The sequence below is a fragment of the Octopus bimaculoides genome, chromosome 27 (assembly GCF_046866305.1).
Source record: "Octopus bimaculoides isolate indiv1 chromosome 27, ASM4686630v1, whole genome shotgun sequence".
NCBI lineage: Eukaryota > Metazoa > Mollusca > Cephalopoda > Octopoda > Octopodidae > Octopus > Octopus bimaculoides.
This window is the reverse complement of record NC_142954.1, coordinates 16,443,947-16,466,675: the sequence shown is the minus strand read 5'-3', so window position 1 is coordinate 16,466,675 and position 22,729 is coordinate 16,443,947. Positions and strand designations below refer to the sequence as shown.

General features: G+C 41.1%; 1 protein-coding gene across 1 annotated transcript in view; it reads right to left on the bottom strand.

Moving 5' to 3' along the window:
- Nucleotides 1-22,729, bottom strand: part of LOC106868914 (deleted in lung and esophageal cancer protein 1) — a 128,196-nt gene that overhangs the window by 17,679 nt on the left and 87,788 nt on the right. Inside the window, exons 26-32 of the mRNA XM_089343358.1 lie at nt 21,977-22,050; nt 18,956-19,092; nt 12,445-12,551; nt 7,574-7,644; nt 5,800-5,928; nt 2,454-2,578; nt 418-546 (exon numbers count right to left, since the gene is read on the bottom strand). Coding sequence (XP_089199484.1) covers nt 418-546; nt 2,454-2,578; nt 5,800-5,928; nt 7,574-7,644; nt 12,445-12,551; nt 18,956-19,092; nt 21,977-22,050 — 772 coding nt within the window. The remainder of the gene's footprint in view (nt 1-417; nt 547-2,453; nt 2,579-5,799; nt 5,929-7,573; nt 7,645-12,444; nt 12,552-18,955; nt 19,093-21,976; nt 22,051-22,729) is intronic.

Genomic DNA, 22,729 nt, shown 5'->3' with positions numbered 1-22,729 from the left:
TTCATAACACCTTGTGAGTTTATTAATTGCTCATCACCACTGTTGTAATGCCCACTCTGGTATAGCAGTATAATTAGTAAAAACAAGTAAGCCCACAACTATCTATGACCATCTACTTCATACTCTCTACTCTTATTGACACTGACTGACAGTATTTGTAATGACTATGATATACCACTTGTTACATGAGAGGGGTGTACCATTATTACTATTATCCCCATAACACACACCGATCTCTCTCACCTGTACAATACACTTATCATATACCTGTCTCTCTCACCTGCACAATACAACTCTTACACACCTGTCTCTCTCTCTCTCACCTGCACAATACAGTTATCATACACCTGTCTCTCTTATCTGTAGAATGCAACTATTATACACCAGCCTCACCTGTATTACACAAATATCTCTCACCTGCAGTTCATGGTCCAGACTGAAGAAACCACAAGCATAAGACAAGTAGCTGTATGGTTGGGTGGAAGTTTCATAAGCAGGGATGCTGTACATCACCACCAGAGATGCATCACTATTACCTTTGATAATCTGATGAAAGAAGTCAGGAAACGGCAAAAGATTAAGAAGTTGTAACAGAGATTGGATGAGGATTAGAGATGGAAAGTTAGTCAAAAGCATCATCATTCATCACTGCCAACACCAACACCACCATTATCATCATCATTGTCACCACCACCATCACAACCACCACCACCACCACCATCACACCACCGTCATCACCGTCACGCTCAGCATCATCATCATGTTGATGGAATAAACATCGGAGATGCTTTGCCCCCGGCAGAAACTGCAGGAGTTACTCAGATTTATTGCAATCTCTTTTTCTGGACCCATTGTAATGTCAGAAACTCTTCCGGACCATCAGTAGGCATCTCAGGGTCACAAAGTATTTTTCCCCTTAGCTTGTCCACTTCACTGGGACAATGAGGACTGAATTAGTCTAAACCTGCAGAAGGCTACCACCTACGGTCTCTGGTCAACCTTAGCCACGTTGGTCTGGTTCCAGCTGCTAAGACTGTCTCATTGATAGATTTCTTCAAGTGTCTCGGTTCCAAACCCGTCTTCTGCAGGAAATTCCACACCAATCTAGCTAGAAAACTGCAGCAGCCGACTTCAAAAGGGAATGAGGCAATGTACCATTCTTTGACAAGTGCCTCGTCGACCAAGTCGTCTTCATAGTATCCTGGGGCAGCTATGCTTGAATTTGTCTTCACCTGTAAAATGGTTCCACCTGTGGTTTTTAGTCAGCCTTAGCCATGCTGAGCTGGTTCCAGATGCTAAGCCTGTCTCCTTGGCGTCTTTCTTCCGTTTCCTCGGTTCCAGACCAATCTTCTCCAAGAAGTACCACATCAATCAAGCTGGGAAACAATAGCAGCTGACTTCAAAAGGGAATGAGGCAATGTTCCAGCCCTTGATAAGTGCCTTATCAACCAAGAAGGCTTCATAGCGTCACGGAGCAGCTATGCCTAAATTAGTCTTTGTCTGTGGAAATGGCTCCTCTTGTAGAATTCATTTGCAAGTCAAAAGATGAGTGATTATGAAGTCAATCGATCTGTTAGAAAAAGCAGCTAAATCCTTTTCAAACTTCACCTGACATACATTGAATGTTGTAGTCTTAGAAAGACTAAGATGATGGTCGTTGCTGGAATGTGTTTTGATCATCAACTGGCTTGGCCAGGGCTGACCTGGGGCTAAACAGCAAAAAAAAAAAAAAAATTCAGTGTCATCATCATAAACTCTGCCATGACAACCACCACGACAATCACCACCACCACCACCACAACCACAACTACTACCTCCAACACAACCACCATCACAACCACCACAACCAGCACCACCGCTGCCACCACCATCACAACAACCACAGCCAAAATCATCATTCATGAACATTCTTTTCCTTTACTTATTTCAGTGATTAGGCTGCGACCATGCTGGGGCACCACCTTGGGGAATTGTAGTCGAATGAATCGATCCCCACTGCCATGCAGTAAAATTGAACCCAAAACCATGTGGCTGGGAAGCAAACTTCCTACCATCCAGCCACACCTGTAGATATTCTACAAGCATAAACAACAAATTGTTGACCTGAATGTCTTTTACTGTGACCCTGTGATGGTGGCAGTAGGAGCAGGGGACACGGATGATGGTGGTGGTGGTGGTGGTGGTGAAACTACCAGACAAAAGATGTTTGGGAAGGAGGAGGAGGAGGAGGAAGGTGGGAGGAAGGTGAAGGAGGCAGAAGGTGGGGAGGGGAAGAAGTGGGGTGGGGTGGGTGGGGAGGAGTAGGAGCAGCAGCAGCAGGAGGGTGAGGTGTGGAGGAGGAGGAGGAGGGGGAAGTGAAAGGAAAAGGAGGAAGAGAAGAAGAAGAAAAAGAAGATTTATTTTATGAAAGTGTTGGTGTTACTCTCCCAGAGACAGAGCACTTCGCATCTCACCATTTGTCTTGGTGTCACTTGGAACGGGTCATCTGAGTTTATCCCAATGTGGGGGGAGCAAGTAATGTTTAATATTTGTTCCCTCTGTCTTTCTGAATTGGCTGCCAACTCTTTCTCACGAACATCTGCCAGACAACAAGAAAATAATGAGACTAGTTACAATAATGATGATGATGAGAAGGAGAAGAAGAAGAAGAAGAAGAAGAAGAAGAAGAAGAAGAAGAAAAAGAAGAAGAAGAAGAAGAAAAAGAAGAAGAAGAAGAAGAAGAAGAAGAAGAACAACAACAACAACAACAACAACGATAATAATAATGTCTTGGTATAAAAAGATGGACTACAGCAAATATTCTGCTTAATACCACAGATTTGCTTTTCAGTTGTTTGACCGTAACCAGTTGAGCATGTCCCTTGGTGGCTGACGATATGTGCATCTCTGATCATGAGCAGAAGTAGTGGGTGAGCATCATAGCCATGTGTTGAGAGGGATTCTTTGGGGTTTGAATAATTCACCTATGGAAACATGGGTGTTTTGCTCAACATCCTTAAACAAACCCTATTTAGGGACCTTTTGAGCAGGATGGGCTACTCAACCTGAAGAAAATTCTAACTGGGCCCCACCTGCAAGGTCATGTGCTGTTTATCTTGATATGAGATTACCATGTTACCCACATATGGTTGTGATGCATGTGCCTGGTGTACCCTTATCAGATGGGTAGTCATGATGGGTATACTGGGCTTTGTATATTTTACCCCAGTGTCACTTTGATGGTATGCACTGCTCTCTCACTCAATAATAATAATGATGATGATGATAATAATAATAATCCTTTCTATTATAGGCACAAGGCCTGAAATTTGGGAGAGGGGGATAGTCAACCCCAGTGTTCAACTGGTACTTAATTTATCAACCCTGAAACGATAAAATGCAAAGCTGACCTCGGTAGAATTTGAACTCAGAATGTAAAGATGGATGAAATACTGCTAAGTGATTCATCCAGCCCACTGCCTCAGTAATAATAATAATAATAATAATAATAATAATCCTTTCTACTATAGGCACAGGGGCCTGAAATTGTTGGCGAGGGGTGACCAGTTGATTACATCGACCCCAGTGTTTCACTGGTACTTAATTTATCGACTCCAAAAGGACAAAAGGAAAAGTCAACCTTGGCAGAATTTGAACTCAGAACATAAAGACAGACGAAATACCACTAAGTACTTCGTCCAGTGTGCTAACAACTTGGCCAGTCGCCACCTTAACAACAACAACAATGATAATTCTTTCTTATATAGGAATAAGGCTTGATATTTTGCAGGAGAGGTAAATCAATTACATTGACCCCAGTCCTTGACTGGTACCCTATTAATCCCAAAAAGATGAAGGGAGAAGTTGACCTCAGCAGAATTTGAACTCAGACTGTAAAAAGCTGAAAGTAAATCTAAGCATTTTGTTCAACGCACTAACAAAACTGCCAGTTCATCACCTTAGTAACCCTTTCTATGCTAGGCACAAGGCCTGAAATTTTGTGGGAGGGGGCTAGTTAATTACAATGATCCCAGTGCACATGTGGTACTTATTTCATTGACCCCCGCCCTGCCATCTCACAAAAGCATGAAAAGTCAGCCTAGGTGGAATTTCAACTCAGTATGCAAAGATGTGAAGGTGCATGGCTCAGTGGTTAGAGCATTGATCTTACGATCGTGAGGTTGTGAGTTCGAATCCCGGACCGGGCTGCGTGTTGTGTTCTTGAGCAAGACACTGTATTTCACTCAGCTGTAGAAATGAGTTGTGACGTCACAGGTGCCAAGCAGTATCAGCCTTTGCCTTTCCCTTGGATAACACTGGTGGTGTGGAGAGGGGAGGCTGGTATGCATGGGCGACTGCTGGTCTTCCATAAACAACCAACCTTACCCGGACTTGTGCCTGGGAGGGTAACTTTCTAAGTGCAATCTCATGGTCAGTCATGATCGAAGGGGGTCTCATGCAAAGATGGATAAAACACTGCTAAGCATTTTGCTTAGCACTACTTTAATAATAAGAAACCTTTATATTTTTGTCTTTGGCCAATAAGCATTATTTCCTATTTACTTTTATCTTGAAATCAAAGGAAATGACTACTATTCCCTTCAAACTTTGCTTTTCTGACCTGGACATCAATATTTTGAAACTGACCTATTTTCCATTACATTTCAAACAGATTCAGCTCTGAGTTGCTGAAGCAGAAATATTGTTATAGCAAATATTCTGTCAGTTGCTTGACCTTAACCACTTAAGGATGTCCCTTAATGGTTAACAATATGTGGATCTCTGATGATGAGCAGGAGTAGCTGGGGAGCATCATAGCCCCATGAGTTGAGAGGGATTCTTTGGGGTTTGAATAAACGTAAGGAAAACAAACTTGGAAGGAAATATTGGCCATCTTTCATACTTTCTAGCAGTAAGCAAATAGAAAATAGTAGCTGCTACCAAGGACAAAAATCCTGTTACACACTGTAATATAAAGTTCCAGACAAATGCCGGAACTGAGTTAATATTCCTAGAAGACACATACCAAAGGTGTCGTGAAGTAGGACTGAACCTAAAATCACATGATCTGAAATTGAACTTATCAATACAGCTATGTCTGTACATGTAGTAGCAGAGATTTTAATGACATTATAATTGAAAATTAAGACTAACTCTATCTTTCTTCCTGCTAAGGTTGATAAAATGAAATATTAGTGAAATACTAGGGTTAATTTTTTATTCCTACAAGGTCTCAAAATGTGAATGTAACCATCAAAAGCCATCACAATGTCTTTTATCCTTCCATAAGGGAAGGTGTGTGGATTATGGGTTAAGGTATTCAGCTTACAATCATAAGGTAACGAGTTCAATTCCTGATACTGCACAGTGTCCTTAAGCAAGACTTATCTTAAAACTATTTCTCGATGCTCCAATTCACTCAACTAGCAAAAATAAGTTGTGCCCATAATTCAAAGGGCCAGCCCTGTTACACTCTGCTTCATGCTGAATCTCCATGGGAACTACATTATGGGTAAGCATGCCTGTGGAGTGTTCAGCCACTCGCACATTAACTTCATGAGCAGGCTATATAGTTGACCAAATTAACTGGAACACTTGTCATCATAACTGATGGGGAGCCAGGCAAAGATGCTGATAAGATAGATTACAAATGAAGCACAGGGATGGATTTAATATTTAGTTCATCACCCACTTGTCACCCTTTATGCGCATCACATGCTCACATGAATGCAGACTCTATCTGACACACAGCAGCCCATTCCTCTAAAACACAGCTCTTGTCTCCTTACTAAGGTGAATAGCAAATAATTGTAAACCTACCTGTGTGAGCTGAGACAATTTTGCTGTTGGGCCCTAAAAGGGGGAAAGGGTCCCCATAGTAAAGGTTCAGATCGATAATTTGTTGATCATCATCATAGATGTTGAAAACTCGCCAGTCGATTCGAATATCTAAAAAGAGAGGAGGAAGAAGAGGCAGAAGAGGTTGTAGTAGTAAATATTAAGTAAATGTTACGAAATGTGAATTTTATTTATCACCTGATCATCATCATCATCATCATAAATTTAATATCCAATTTTCCATGCTTGCATGAGTCAGAAGGAATTTATGGAGACAGATTATCTACAGCTGGATGCTCTACCTGTGGCCAACCCTCACCTGTCTTCATGCACGGCAGTGTTTCTCCAAGGTCAGAAATATTTTCACTGAAGTTTGGAAACGGCTACAAGCACATCCAATTGGGTCAAATGCTCACTTACCAAATTCAGCCAAATTTTACATGGGTTGGACGATTTGACTGAGGACTGGTGCAACCGGATGGCTACACCAGGCTCCAATCTAATTTGGCAGAGTTTCTACAGCTGGATGCCCTTCCTAACACCAACCACTCAGAGAGTGTAGTGGGTGCTTTTACGTGTCACCCGCACGAAAACGGCCACGCTCAAAATGGTGTCTTTTATGTGCCACCCGCACAAGAGCCAGTCCAGGAGCACTGGCAATGATCTCACTCGAAAACCCTACAAGGCCAGTCAGGTGGTACTGGCAACGGTCACGCTCAGGATCGTTGCCAGTACCGCCTGACTGGCCTTGTAGGCCTATATATATATATATATATATATATATATATACACACACATATATATACACATATATAAATGTATTCATGTATATACATATATATATATATATAAGAATTTAAGGAATGGAGAAAACGCAGAAGAAATACACATAATTATATATATATATATATATATATATATATATATATATATATATAGAGAGAGAGAGAGAGAGAGATAAATGTAAATAGAAAGAGACAAAGACTAAAAGATATTCAGATGATAAACAGTCATGTATAAATATATAGATATTTATACATTAACAGACCAAATTTAGACAGAGTACAAGACAGAGAAAGACAAAGGGGAGAAGGTATGGTATTTCAGGCCTGACAGCTGTTTCTGGCAGGTGCAGGTGTGTATATACACACTCACACAACCATAACTTGCTCCTTTCCCTGCCACATACATTTTATGTATGCACAGAAGACATGCACATATATACTTAGTTACATATATATTGGTGACCTAGCTGGTGCTGGTGCTACATAAAAAGCAGCCATTCCAAATGTGAAGTGGTTGGCATTTGGAAGGGCATTGAGCTATAAAAATCATGCCCAAATTAACCTCACCTGTGCTGGTGCCACATAAAAAGCACTGAGTCCACTCTTCAGAGTGGTTGGTATTAGGAAGGGCAACCAGCTGTAAAAACCCTGCCAAAATGGACACAGTAGCCTGGGGTAGTTTTTCTACCCGGCTGGCTCCTGTCAACTGTCTTATCCATGTATGCATAGAAGATGGCAGTTAAACAATGATGACAATATTGAACACACATACACAAGGTATGTGTTTTGACAGTTTGTTCGATATGTGTTCGATATTGTTTATATCCCCTGGGCTGATTCTCATTCATATTTGAATATATACAAACATATATAATTATATATACACACACACACACATACACACTCACATGCACACACACACACTCACTCACACGCAATGACATCACCTCACCCCACTCCCTGCTACTCACCAAAGACACTGTTGTTGTAAATTTTGACTTTCCGCCAAACAGGTTTCATGCCAGCAATATAGAAACCAAACCTGAATGAGAAAAGGAAGAACGAACAACTGAGAGGAGTAGTAGTAGTAGTAGCAGTAGTAGTAGAAGTAGTAGTAGTAGTAGTAGTAGTAGCAGCGGTAGTAGAAGTAGTAGTAGTAGTAGTAGTGGTTGGTGGAGTTGGTTGTAGTAGTATTGGTGTGGCCCTTTCGGAGATGGTCAATAAACACAAAGCCTTTTGCATCCCAAAAACAACAGGTGCCACCACCTTCCTTGCAGATGAAATGACCCTAACCATCTTTGGAGTAGCCGAGGAGGAGTGTTTCCACAGCATGGATTGTCCCTTTGTTTCTGGCTCAAAGTAATGAGCCCAACCCTCATCCTGAGTTAGGAAATGTTCAAGGAGACCAGCTGGATCTGACTCAAACAATGCCAGATTTTCCCATGATGTGATCAGCCTGATGCACTTTTAAATAGGTGTGTCAGAAGACATGGCACCCACCAAGCAGAATCCTTCATCACGCTGAGTTCATTGTGCAGAACGCTCCCAACTTTCTCACTGGATATGCTAATAGCATTGGCTACATGATTCATAATCAATCGCCTGTCATCCATCACCATGTGGTGAGCACAATCAATGTTTTGCTCATTGGGGACAACAGCAGGACGTCCAGACTTTGGGTCTTCTGTAAGACTCTCCCTTCCCTTCCTAGAGTCAGTATCCCATTTTTTCACTGTTGATCAAGCCAGAGCATTATCCCCTAATATAACAAGCATGTCAGCATTAATGTTGTTGGCAACTAAACCCTTTTTTTCTGCAGGTTCTTGGTAACACAACAATGCCAAATTTTGTTGATTTTCAAGAGAAGTGGCTACCATATGTTTTGAAATCATCTTTGAACAGTCAGATGTCAGTTTACCTGGAAAGAAACAATGTAATTATTAACGAGAACGGTTGAAATGAATGTATAATTAAATCTGTGTGTAAGTCTTTTATCTTTTAATTGTTTCAGTCATCAGACAATGGCCATGCTGGAGCACTGCTTTGAAGAATTTTTAGTCAAATGAATCAGTCCCGGTACATTATATTTTCAAAACCTGGTACTTATTTTATTGGTCTCTTATGCCGAACCACTAAGTTATGCAGACATAAACATACTGGCACTGTCAAGCAGTAGTGGGGGACAAACACAGACACACACACACATCTATATGACAGGCTTCTTTCAGTTTCCATCTTCCACATCCACTCAGAAGGCTTTGGTCAGCCTGAGGCTATAATAGAAAACATTTGCCGAAAATGCTATCAGTGGGATTGAACCTAGAAACATGTGATTGGGAAGCATTCCTTGAAGTGTGAATATGCAAATACTCAAGATGATCTGCCCACCACAACAGAATTGAGATCTTAAAAACATGATGCCTCATAAAAGGCATTGGTTTGGGTGTTGGCACCACGTAAAAAGCACCCGGGACACTCTGTCAAGTGGTTGATGTTAAGAAGGATATCCAACAGTAGAGACCAAACCAAAACAGAATCCGAAACTTGGTGCAACCTCTGGCCTTTCCAGTTCCTGTCAACCTGTTAAAATTCATGCCAGTGTAGCAGTAGCTAGATGATTGAATGATCTCCCTTGCAAGAAAGATTATAGAGTAACCTCCCTTTACTAAGTTTCTCGAAGCATCTGTGTCATGAGACATGATTCTTAATTATTCAAGAAGCTTAGCGTTTCTCTTGGAAGCTTCTAGAATGTCTAGTGTTCCATGAATAAAAACAGCTTGCTAACCCAGTTCTTCGCTTCTTAGTTGATTAGACTTAGAGCCATTCATGTCATTGCTATGTCCATCTATTTCTCTACACCACATGACTGAAAACCACCACTTAGCTGTTATTTCTACATTTTCTATCTCTGAACTTTCTTGCATAAATTACTTCATTCAACTAGATTCTACATTTTGACTCTATGTATCATCAACAACCAGTAAATAAAATATATTTTTATCTAGTAAATATATAGATCTTGAATTTATTCTTTCATCTCTTTATGAACTATTGTTATAACATACACACAACCACATCAACACCTTGTACTGACTATATATAACCACTGCACCAGCATGGAAAATGGGCATTAAAATTTAATGATGACGATGATGATGATGGTATCTGTGAGCATGCATCCTTTGCATATGTGTGCACCTGTGTATGCATATGAATAGTTGACAGCCATAGAGATGACTACTCCTTGACCTCTAAAGTTGATAGGCTCTAAGAAGCCAAATATCCAGACATCTGTCTACCTGACTATTCAATGAAATGTCTCAAAGTATTGTAAAACATGAATGTCCTTTTTAATGAGACAAACAGCTCTTCAATGCTATTGCTGATATCAGACAAGATGACCCATCATCATCATCGTTTAACGTCCGCTTTCCATGCTAGCATGGGTTGGACGATTTGACTGAGGACTGGTGAAACCGGATGGCAACACCAGGCTCCAGTCTGATTTGGCAGAGTTTCTACAGCTGGATGCCCTTCCTAACGCCAACCACTGAGAGTGTAGTGGGTGCTTTTACGTGTCACCCGCACGAAAACGGCCACGCTCGAAATGGTGTCTTTTATGTGCCACCCGCACAAGCCAGTCCAGGGGCACTGGCAACGATCTCGCTCGAAAATCCTACAGGAGCCAGTCAGGCGGTACTGGCAACGGCCACGCTCAAAATGGTGCATCTCATGTGCCACCCGCACAAGAACCAGTCCAGGGGCACTGGCAACGATCTTACTTGGCTTGCCGGGTCTTCTCACGCACAGCCACTGGTAATTAATTTAAAGCCAGAACAATTTTTTTTTAAATTTCTTTTCCTTGACCAGTTATAGCCTCATCACTGATTTCTTTATCTTATGTAAATGTGATCGTGTGAACTCATCCACTTGTGATGTGTATATATTCAGAGTTCTTTAAGTGAATTTCAGCATCTTATTTTATATGTAATTCTGAAGAATCCTATTCAACATGTAATATTAGAATTAACCTGAATGACACATGGAAAGTAATCGACAGTTCCATACATTATTATATAATGTTGCAAAATTTGCTTGTTTTGAGTTAATGATGAAACAATCGCAAACCGAAGTAGTAAAATAACTCGCTCAAGAAGGACTTAACAGAAAAGGTAAAGACTACAGAATTCATTCACAGACTGAGATGGAGACCCTACTACTATGATAAGAAAAGGGAATATCTTTATTCTTTACACAAGTGAGTAGAGATAGGAGTGGTAGCTAGCCTTTATAAAACCTATCTAAGGAGAATGGTAGTATGACCTAGATCCCCAGAACTACAACTAGCCATTGTCAACTGTAATTGTAGTGTAACCTCAAGCTATTTTTAGAAAGGAATCCAAACAACACACATGCTGACAAACATGAACACATAAAAGCATACTGCTATCTCAGTCTGTAAGCAATTCTCCATCCATTAGGATGCAAATGAATATTTGTCAAGTTTTGCCCTGAAGAGATTTTTACCTTTCAAAATGCATAACGCAATCTTAATTGCAAAATATGAATGAAGGTAAGAAACTGAAAGGTACATTGGCGATGAAATCGACTATTATACAAATAAACTGATTTTTACTGTGTTCAAACTCTCCATTTTCCTTATATTATATTATATTATATTATATATATATATATATATATATGAGAGGCTTTGGTATCCAGAAGACCCAAAATTGTAAGTGCAATGGCAGGACATCGTCAAGGTCTCAGTTCAATAATAGCATGAGTGAGGAGTCAAAGGCAGGTCGTGTATGAGCGTGTATATGTTAAATAAAATAAGATAACAAGGCCAAGGCAATGTGATATTTCTAAGACATTTATAAATAGCATGGTGGTCTTACAGCTGTTTCAGGGAAATAAATGATATCCCATCATCAGAGATGAGATATAAGAGCTTGCCTTGGCCTTGTTACCTTATTTTACTTAACACACACACACATACTCTTTTACTCTTCTACTTGTTTCAGTCATTTGACTGTGGCCATGCTGGAGCACCGCCTTTAGTCGAGCAAATTGACCCTAGGACTTATTCTTTGTAAGCCTAGTACTTATTCTATCAGTATCTTTTGCCGAACTGCTAAGTTACGGGGACGTAAACACACCAGCATCGGTTGTCAAGCGATGTTGGGCATACAAAAACAGACACACACACACACACACACACACATACAATGGGCTTCTTTCAGTTTCCGTCTACCAAATCCACTCACAAGGCTTTGGTCGGCCCAAGGCTATAGTAGAAGACATTTGCCCAAGGTGCTACGCAGTGGGACTGAACCTGGAACCATGTGGTTGGTAAGCAAGCTACTTACCACACAGCCACTCCTGTGCCTATATATATTTATATGCACAGACATCTTCCGTGCTGGCAGAGATTGGAAGAGACATTGGGACAATATTCTATGGTCAGATGCTGCTTCTATCACCAACCTTTGTTTTTATCCGTTTTGCAAGTAATGTTTTATTGTAGAGCCAAGCCTACACCTAGAGAAACAGAGAGAAGAGGCAGCAAATGTCTGTGAGTTAGAGCCCGAAGAGCATGTGTGACTTAATGCCACTCAATCAAGTGCACATGATATGCAGTTAATTAGCATAATTGGGGAAATAGTTCTGTGAACCATGTTGGCTGTCTCACTATTTACAAATGAGAGGGGTGTGCTTGATCAAAGCTAACCCAGGGTTCCTCAATAACATTAAAAAATCCCACAACAACAACATCGGTAACAATAACAACAAAAGCAATGACAAAACAACAGTAATAGTAACAACATCAACAACATACCGGATTTTTGGTTCCTCATCTGATGCTGGCCCAACTATCAAGAATTGGAGAGGGCTTCCCACTATGTTGAACACGACAGGTAGACGTACAACATCCAGGTCCCCAGTCTGCTTGGCCCATGCAGGGACAACGATAGTAACAACGGCAGCAGCGACAGAAACAGCATGGAAAGAAATGGGGACAGGAAAAAGAAAAAAACCAGAAAACTCATTCAGAATAACGAAGCAATATAAATGAAGGTAAAATCTGAAACCCATCAGAATTAAGATGGATGGGTGGGTGGATGGATGGATGAGCAGTAAGAGGAGGAATATGGGAGGGAGGGAGGGAGGGGGAGGAGAGGAAGGGAGGAAAGGAAGGAGAGAGAGGGAGGAAAGGAAGGAGAGAGGGAGGAAAGGAAGGAGGGAGGGAGGAAAGGAAGGGAGGAAAGGAAGGAGGGAGGGAGGAAAGGAAGGAGAGAGGGAGGAAAGGAAGGAGGAAGGGAGGAAAGGAAAGAGAGAGAGAGGAAAGGAAGGAGAGAGAGAGGAAAGGAAGGAGGAAGGGAGGAAAGGAAGGAGGAAGGGAGGAAAGGAAGGAGGAAGGGAGGAAAGGAAGGAGAGAGAGAGGAAAGGAAGGAGAGAGAGAGGAAAAGAAGGAGGAAGTGAGGAAAGGAAGGAGGAAGGGAGGAAAGGAAGGAGGAAGGGAGGAAAGGAAGGAGAGAGGGAGGAAAGGAAGGAGGAAGGGAGGAAAGGAAGGAGGGAGGGAGGAAAGGAAGGAGGAAGGGAGGAAAAGAAGGAAGAAGGGAGGAAAGGAAGGAGGGAGGGAGGAAAGGAAGGAGGAAGGGAGGAAAGGAAGGAGAGAGAGAGGAAAGGAAGGAGGAAGGGAGGAAAGGAAGGAGAGAGGGAGGAAAGGAAGGAGAGAGAGAGGAAAGGAAGGAGGAAGGGAGGAAAGGAAGGAGAGAGGGAGGAAAGGAAGGAGGAAGGGAGGAAAGGAAGGAGAGAGGGAGGAAAGGAAGGAGGAAGGGAGGAAAGGAAGGAGAGAGGGAGGAAAGGAAGGAGGAAGGAGGAAAGGAAGGAGAGAGAGAGGAAAAGAAGGAGGAAGTGAGGAAAGGAAGGAGGAAGGGAGGAAAGGAAGGAGAGAGGGAGGAAAGGAAGGAGGAAGGGAGGAAAGGAAGGAGGGAGGGAGGAAAGGAAGGAGGAAGGGAGGAAAAGAAGGAAGAAGGGAGGAAAGGAAGGAGGGAGGGAGGAAAGGAAGGAGGGAGAGAGGAAAGGAAGGAGAGAGGAACGGAAGGAGAGAGGGAGGAAAGGAAGGAGAGAGGGAGGAAAGGAAGGAGAGAGAGAGGAAAAGAAGGAGGAAGGGAGGAAAGGAAGGAGAGAGAGAGGAAAGGAAGGAGGAAGGGAGGAAAGGAAGGAGAGAAGGAGGAAAGGAAGGAGGAAGGGAGGAAAGGAAGGAGAGAGGGAGGAAAGGAAGGAGGAAAGGAAGGAGAGAGAGAGGAAAAGGAGGAAGTGAGGAAAGGAAGGAGGAAGGGAGGAAAGGAAGGAGAGAGGGAGGAAAGGAAGGAGAGAGGGAGGAAAGGAAGGAGAGAGGGAGGAAAGGAAGGAGAGAGGGAGGAAAGGAAGGAGAGAGGGAGGAAAGGAAGGAGGAAGGGAGGAAAGGAAGGAGGAAGGGAGGAAAGGAAGGAGAGAGGGAGGAAAGGAAGGAGAGAGGGAGGAAAGGAAGGAGAGAGGGAGGAAAGGAAGGAGGAAGGGAGGAAAGGAAGGAGGAAGGGAGGAAAGGAAGGAGAGAGAGAGGAAAGGGGGGACAGATATATAGTTGACAGGTTGGATTAATGTATGGATTAAGAGGGGGTGATTGGCCAGGTGGGGGTCTATGAATTTGTGGATTGGTAAGTATACAGGTGTCTCTCACACGCACACACATTATCATCATCTTATCATCATTATGTTAACGTCCACTTTTCCGTGCTTGCATAGGCTGGATGGTGTTTGCTGAGGCAGATTTTCTATGGCCAGATGCCCCTCTGGTCCCCAACCCTCAACTGTTTCTTATTTCTTTACTGCCCATAGGTGGCTAAACACAGAGGGAACAAACAAGGGCAAACAAACGGATTAAGTCGATTACATCGACCCCAGTGTGTAACTGGTACTTATTTAATCGACCCCGAAAGGATGAAAGGCAAAGTCGACCTTGGCAGAATATGAACTCAGAATGTAGCGGCAGAAGAAATACCGCTAAGCCTTTCGCCCAGCATTCTAACGATTCTGCCAGCTCACCACCCTCAATTGTTTCTAATATTACCCCATGGCCATTCACATGTTTTACAAAAAACTGAATGTGAACAACACCTCTTATATGACAGTGACGCTTATTTACAACCATCACACGATAAGATATAGCACACACACACACACGTTTTTGTGCCAGTGCTAGTATTACGTAGGCAGCATGCATGCTGCTGTTACATACAAAGCCCCTGCGTAGGTAGCATGTATAGAGTAGCTGGTGTCACATGTAATGCATCCGTGTCGGTGCCATGTATAAAGCACTCAGCACACTCTGTGATATGGTTGCCATTAGGAAGGGCATCCAGCCGTAGAAGCCATGGCCAGAACAGACAACTGGTGGTAGCTCTTTGGCTGGCCAGCTCCTGTCAAGCCATCCAACTCATGCCAACATGAAAAACAGATGTAAAATGATGATGATGACTCTCTGACTCTCTCTCTCTCTCTCTCCCTCTCCCTCTCCCTCTCTCTCTCTATATATATATATATACTAGCAGTATAACCAGACCTTGTCCGGGTGTGACTTATTAGGCCATCTACGATAAGTCTTGCTAGCTGAAAATCAACTAAAAAAGAAAGCCTTACAACGAAAAAACCCTTATGATGTAAATATGTTCATAATTCAAAAGACGATGAAATTAATAGGGAAAGTTTGAAGGCTGTTTTGCGTAAAATTATTAAGCATACGTAAATTTCATCCGTCTAATTGGCTATAGAAATGCTTGTGCAAAACAACTTTTTGTGCTGCCCTGATTATACATAGCAGGGTAATCCCTTTTCGCAGGAGCTAGGATGGCAATTTCTGATGAAGCAATTGCTGGCGATCTGTTGCTACACAGTTTTGCCAGAATTCTATCAGATTGGGCAGAAGATGTTGATGCACCATTTTGCATTATGTTCAAAGTAGCTTCTGGAATGTGGTGAATTGCTACAGTCTTTTGCTGTCATTTTAAACCGGTTGCTTTCTTTCCCCAGCAAACTCTTCTTTGGAGGCATAATCTATGTATATATTAAACAGAACAACAAAAGTTATAATAGATGGTAGAGTCGGTACTTTTCACATATCTGTAATTTTTCAGATTAACACCCGCACGATTACCCAACCCTAATCTTAAACCTAATCCTAACACTAACCCTAACACTACCCCTAAACCCTAGCCCTAACCCTGACCCTAAAACCGTAACCGTAACACTAATCCTAACCCTAACTGTAACCGTAACCCTAAACCCTAATCCTAAATCCTAACCCTGACCCTAAAACCCTAACCCTAACACCATAGTGAAAATCATGGTATATTTACAAAACATTGACGAACATGAGTTATGTTTTACTGAATGATTGTGTACTTGCACGTGTATGTGTTGGAGAGAGTGAGAGAGGAAGAGGTAGAGAGAGGGGGAGAAAGGAATAGAGGTAGTTAAAAGTTTTCTTATGACGGCTTCTCTTCACTGCCTATTACTTCATTAGAAATCTACAGATGCACATAATAGAGAAAAATGAAACAAATATGGATGACTTGCTCCGAAACACCACCGAGTGGGGAACACTTCTCAAAAATAACTTGCAGTTGTTTCCTTCAAAATTCCTACATGCTCGAAATGTACATACATGAAGGTATATTTGTAGAAAATTTCACGAAAAAATATTCATTTTCCTGGAAGTTAAGAGGAATTTAAGTGGAATTTCCGAAAATTGTCCCCCACCGCACTCCCAAAACACTTTCACCGAAAATTTTTGTATAATCGGAATCTACATAAATAATATATGCATAGAAAATTTCATTAAAAAATATTCATTTTTCTTAAAGTTATGACCTTCCAAAGTCGGGGGGTACAACTCTGTAGTTATGCCACATTGATGAACATGAGTTATATTTTTGTGAATGATTGTGTTTACTTGCACGTGTATGCGTTTGAGAGAGCGAGAGAGGAAGAGGGGGAGAAATGAATAGAGAACGAGAGCAATGTGTATGTTGTTGTCACAGATCACGTATGTGTGGTTGTGTGTGTTTTTACGTATCAATGTTATGGAAAATAGGTAAAGAATACTGAGAGGAAAGTTTAATCTATGACTTTGTATGTATCACTTTCTCTCTCTGTTGAGCGCGTGTGTAAGAACGCCGTTCCAAGTAGAAGGGAAGAAATATAAAAGTTGCTTGAAACAACAGCCAAATCTCCGTTAAATCACACAAAGTAAACGGAATTTAAAAAATCTAATTACTGCACTGGAAAGTTCACATCAAGAAAATTCCATTGATGTAAACAATTTTACGAAAAAGTGGAAAATGTGGATTTCTATAGATGCAACACACACACACACACACATGCAGGAAGTAAATAGACACCTTTAATTTTCATAATTTCTGATCTAAGCGTCTTAATATGTTTTCAGCGGTCTAGAATTTACAATGTAATTATTCTTTATCATTCTAGATGCCATTATATTAAACATTTGCAAAGAGTAACCATGCCACGCACAAAAAATTCAACAGAACTGTTAGATTTTCGTATTGTTGGGCAATCTGAGGCTTGTCATAGCCAGTGAAAAATTGCCCAACAATCTTCAAATTCCTCTTGTTACTGTTAATAGAATTATAGTGCAATTCAAAAGACAAGAGAAAGAATCAACAGATTCTTGTCCCGGCTGACCTGGGCTCTCAGAAAGGAAGCTTCACTGTTTGCAGAGAATTGTGGAAAACGAACCCCCATTCGAAGGCTTCTGACATAGCAAAACAGTTCGAAGTTAATCCAAGAACATGTGTTACATATCTGCATAAACTTGGGAATTATGGACGAGCAGTTAGAAGAAAACCTCTCCTTCAACCAATGAATATCAAATAAAAGATTTTGAAAATTAAAGGTGTCTGTTTACTTCCTGCATGTCTGTGTATATATATATGGAGATGCAGCATGTAATTTTGTCAGTGAACAGGTTGTGGTTTCAAAGCAACAAAAATATTTTGACACAAATTAAATTTAAATGATGTTAATCCAACGTTTTTTTTGTGTGTTTCTTAAATGGTTTATAAACATCTTCCACACAGCAATTGTTTTTGTTTCAGCACACGATCTCAGATCAAGTCACTTGCTATATATATATATATATATATATATATATGTATATATTTTTTTATTTATTTATTTATGCATCCTTTTAAAGCGTAGCCAGGCTCATGGGCCCAGTTTCTCGGTTTCTATGGTCCATTGCAGCGTTACTCAAGAAACAGGAAGAAAGAGTGAAAGAAAGTTGGGGCAAAAGAGTACAACAAGGGTCGCCACCACCGACTGCTGGAGCCTTGTGGAGTTTTAGGTGTTTTCGTTCAATAAACACACACAACGCCCAGTCTGGGAATTGAAACCGAGATCCTCCGACTGGGAGCCCACTGCCTTAACCACTGGGCCATTGCGCCTCCACTTGCGCCCTTTTAAAGCCTATCCAGGCTCATGGGCCCGGTTTCCTGGTTTCAATGGCATACATGTTCCCCAGTTGGACGGGACGCCAGTCCATTGCAGCATTACTCATTTTTGCCAGCTGAGTGGACTGGAGTGAAATGAAGTGTTTTGCTCAAGAACACAACGCATTGCCCGGTCCAGGAATCGAAACTACAATCTTACAATCATGATGTTGACACCCTAACCACTAGGCCACGTGCTCCTACACACACACACACATATATATGTAGGTTTCTCTCAGTTTCTGTCAACCAGATTCACTCACAAGGTATTGGTCAGCCTTGGACTGTAGTAGAAAACACTTGCTTAAAGTGCCATAGAGTGGGACCCTAATCAAGAACTTAGTCTTGTTATGATTCTGCAACAGAATGAAAATGAGTGATACAAAAAGGGGGGAATAGAGTTGACTGCTTTGCATTAAAGAGTTCTTCCCTGCCTCCAAAATGAATGTAAACAATGTTAGCATGATTCTTGTGATATCCTGCATTTCAGGATTGGCTGATCAATGCAGCTCCATGTGGTGTTGTATAAAAAGGAATTTAAGGTTTAATAATGGATGGGAACAGGCTAAAAACAATTACTTTGTATTGAATGGAGCAGGCATTTATTATGCTAATAATTGCTACACTAAACTGTTTCTGTTACATGTTAACTGCTAAACCATGCAACCTAATTAGCATAGATAGTGGTAAGGCAATTGGGGAGATGTAGTCCATCTCCCTCCAATTCCCAAGCGACACTTTTATGACAGTGATAGTCGAATCCACTGAAGCACCTGATGATGCAAACGGTCTTACCTTACAGAGCAGGTTGTCTTTGTAGTTACCCCACATACTTGAAATGAGGGTGATCTTGACAACGACGTAGCTGAGTGCAGGGAGCCTACCACTGAGTGGCTCAATTAGTAAACCAGCTCCGTTGATCTGTGTCGGACCTGACAAAAAAAAATGAAAGAATAAAAAAAAATATAGGCACAGGTGTGGTTAAGTGGTAAGATGATGCAAGTGTGGCTGTGTGGTAAGAAGTCTGCTTATTTACTACATGGTTCCGGGTTCAGTCCCACTGCGTTGCACCTTGGGCAGGTGTCTTCTACTATAGCCTCAGGCTGACCAAAGCCTTGTGAGTAGATTTGGTAGACGGAAACTGAAAGAAGCCTGTTGTGTGTGTGTGTGCATGCACAAGTCTTGGTGTCTGTGTTTGTCCCCCACAACCACTTGACAACCAGTGCTGGTTTGTTTATATCCCTGTAACTTAGCGGTTCAGCAAAAGAGACTTATAGAATAAGTACTGGGCTTCAAAACAAAACAAATCCTGGGGTCGATTTGTTCAACCAAAAACCCTTCAATGTGGTGCCCCAGCATGGCCACAATCAAATGACTGAAACAAGTAAAAGAATAAAAGATTGGTGGAATCAGTTAAGAATTGGACAAAACAGACAAGGAACAATGAACAGTTTGGTACTGAAATTGATATATATCTCAGTGCTGAGATAACTGTGCTTAATCATCATCATCATCATTTAACATCTGCTTTCGATGCTGGCATGGGTTGGATGGTCTGACTGAGGACTGGCAAGCTGGGAGGCTGCATCAGGCTCCAATCTTACCTGGCAATGTTTCTACTGCTGGATGCCCTTCCTAATGCCAACCGCTCTGAGAGTGTAGTGGATGATTTGTATGTGCCACCAGCACAGAAGCCAGTCAGGCGGGCCTGGCATTGATCGCCTTTGGATAGTGCTTTTTACATGCCTCTGACACGGGAGCCAGTTAAGGAGCACTGGCAAGGGAGCCAGTTAGGGGACACTGGCACAGGAGCCAGTTAGGGGACACTGGCATCAGCCACTGGCATTGGTCATGTTTGAATGGTGCTTTTTATGTGCCACAGGCATGGGAGCCAGAGAGGGGACAGTGGCCACAGCTACGATTTTGGTTTTACTTGACTCAACAAGTCTTCTCAAGCATATCATATTGCCCGACACATCAGGGATACTTTTAAATGGGCCAGAGATGCAACACTGGCATCGGCCATGGCTGCGATCTCACTTTAGTTGCCAGGTCTTCTCAATCACAGCTTATCTCAAAAGGTCTCGGTCTCCTGTCATTGTCTCTGTGAGGCCCAACGTTCAAAAGTCAATGAATTCACTAAATGACCATGTGGTTTGTGGGTTTTTTTCCACAGTATGGCTCATGGCACAAATGTTATCTGCTGTAGCCATCTCAGGTTGGTTGAACAATGCCTTGGGTGAGGAATTTGCAAGATGGAAATTGTACAAAAACCTGTTATTGTTTTAATGTCCACCATGCTTGAATGAATATGATAGTATTTATTGAAGTAGATTTTGAATGACCAAAAGTCCTTGTCATCAATCTTCACATGTTTTCAAGTGTTTCCAAGGCCAGACATGTTTTCATGGAAGACTGGAGATGAAGGACACTGCTTGTATGATGGTGACGCTTGTTTACAACTATGATACAGTATGAATACAAAATCACACACACACACACACACAAACATCGTCGTCGTCATTGGTGGTGTCATCATCATCATCATTTAATGTCCATTTTTCCATGCTGGCATGGGCTGGACGGATTGACCAGAGCTCGCAAACTGAAGAGATGCACCAGTTCCATCCTGATCTGGATTGGTTTCTACAGCTGAACGCCCTCCCTAATGCCAACCACTTTACGATGTGTGGTAGGTGCTATTACATAGTACTGGCTTGAGTGGTTTTTGTGTGGCACCAGCACAGGACTCCCGCTGGTCAATCACCTTCACCAGGGGGAGTGGCCTTAACACTTCTGCTGTGGAGGACGGGTCATTTTGAGTACAGCAAGGCACCAGATATCTCAGTCCTTTATCGTAGGTTCCAGGCATCTCAGTTATACATACAAACACATATATACATACATGCATACATACATGCACATACATACATACATACATACATACATACATTCATGCATACATATGTACAGACACATATATACATGCATACATGCACATACATACTTACGTACATACATACATACATGCATACATACATACATGTACATCCATACATACATACGTACATACATACATACATACATACATGTGCATCCGTACATACGTACATACATACATGCATACATACATATATGCATACACACATACAAGCAGATACATACATTCAGACAGACATATGTACACACATACATACATACATACATACATGCATGCATACGTACACACATACATACATACATATAGTTTACTGTTCCGTTATAGGTAGGATCAACAAAAAAGTACTCCATCCAATGAGAGATAAATATCATTTAATATACACACTTTACAAAAGAGCTGCTAATAGTTTCATGCTTTAAAGATACAATAATTTGGTCAATTTATATAACATGTATCTCCAAGCAATCTTTCAGGATCTGTGCATATCATTAGATGTATTTAAAAACCAGGATGCTGCTCTATGAGAAAACAATAAATCACCGCTAGTCCGGGTCCCTTGTCATTTCCTCAGTGAGGCTCAGTGTCTGAAGGTCCTTCCTTACCACTTTGTCTCATATCTTCTTGAGTTGACCCCTTCCACAGGTTCCCTCCACAATTAGAGCTTGGCACTTCTTTACACAGCTGTCCTCATTCATATGTATGTGTGTGTCTATGTATTCAGACAGAATTGTCAAACTAGGATTTGAACTCAGCAAGTCAGAGCAAATACCACAAGGCATTTTATCTGACATTCTAATGATTCAGCCAAAAATGAATTTAAGATTAGTATGGAATGGTAAACTTTGAAAATGTGGACAGACAGTAAAAGAACTTACTCGCTTCAGCTCTGGTACTAACATTGTCAGTGTGCTTGGCTGATGGAGATGTGAACGGCTTCGGCAATTTGGCACTTTAACGAGAACATAATTGATAGTTATGATAAAGTTAAGTATTTGTACAGTCATGTATTATGTTTAATACGCACACACACGCACACACACACACACACACACGCACACACACACACACACACACGCGCATGGTGCACTTTCCATGACAATTTTAATATTTGCTTGAAGCATTATGGAATATGTACAAATTTGGTGTGTTAATCACAATGATTCAACATTAACAAAACAGACACATCATTTATACCACTCTCTTGGTCTTGAATGCTTTTGAAAAGGAGTTTTTTAACCTGAAATATCAGCACTAATTAAATATTTATAAGATAACATTTAAATATTTCTGTTACGGTTATTTTTGATGTTTGATGTTCCAAATGTATTGCTTCCACTGTCATTACTTTTACATTGATTTTATAGATATTTTATTTCACATTGATTTTATAGATATTTTATTTTACATTGATTTTATAGATATTTTATTTCACATTGATTTTATAGATATTTTATTTTACATTGATTGTATAGATATTTTATTTTACATTGATTGTATAAATATTTTATTTTACATTGATTTTATAGATATTTTATTTTACATTGATTTTATAGATATTTTATTTTACATTGATTTTATAGATATTTTATTTTACATTGATTTTATAGATATTTTATTTCACATTGATT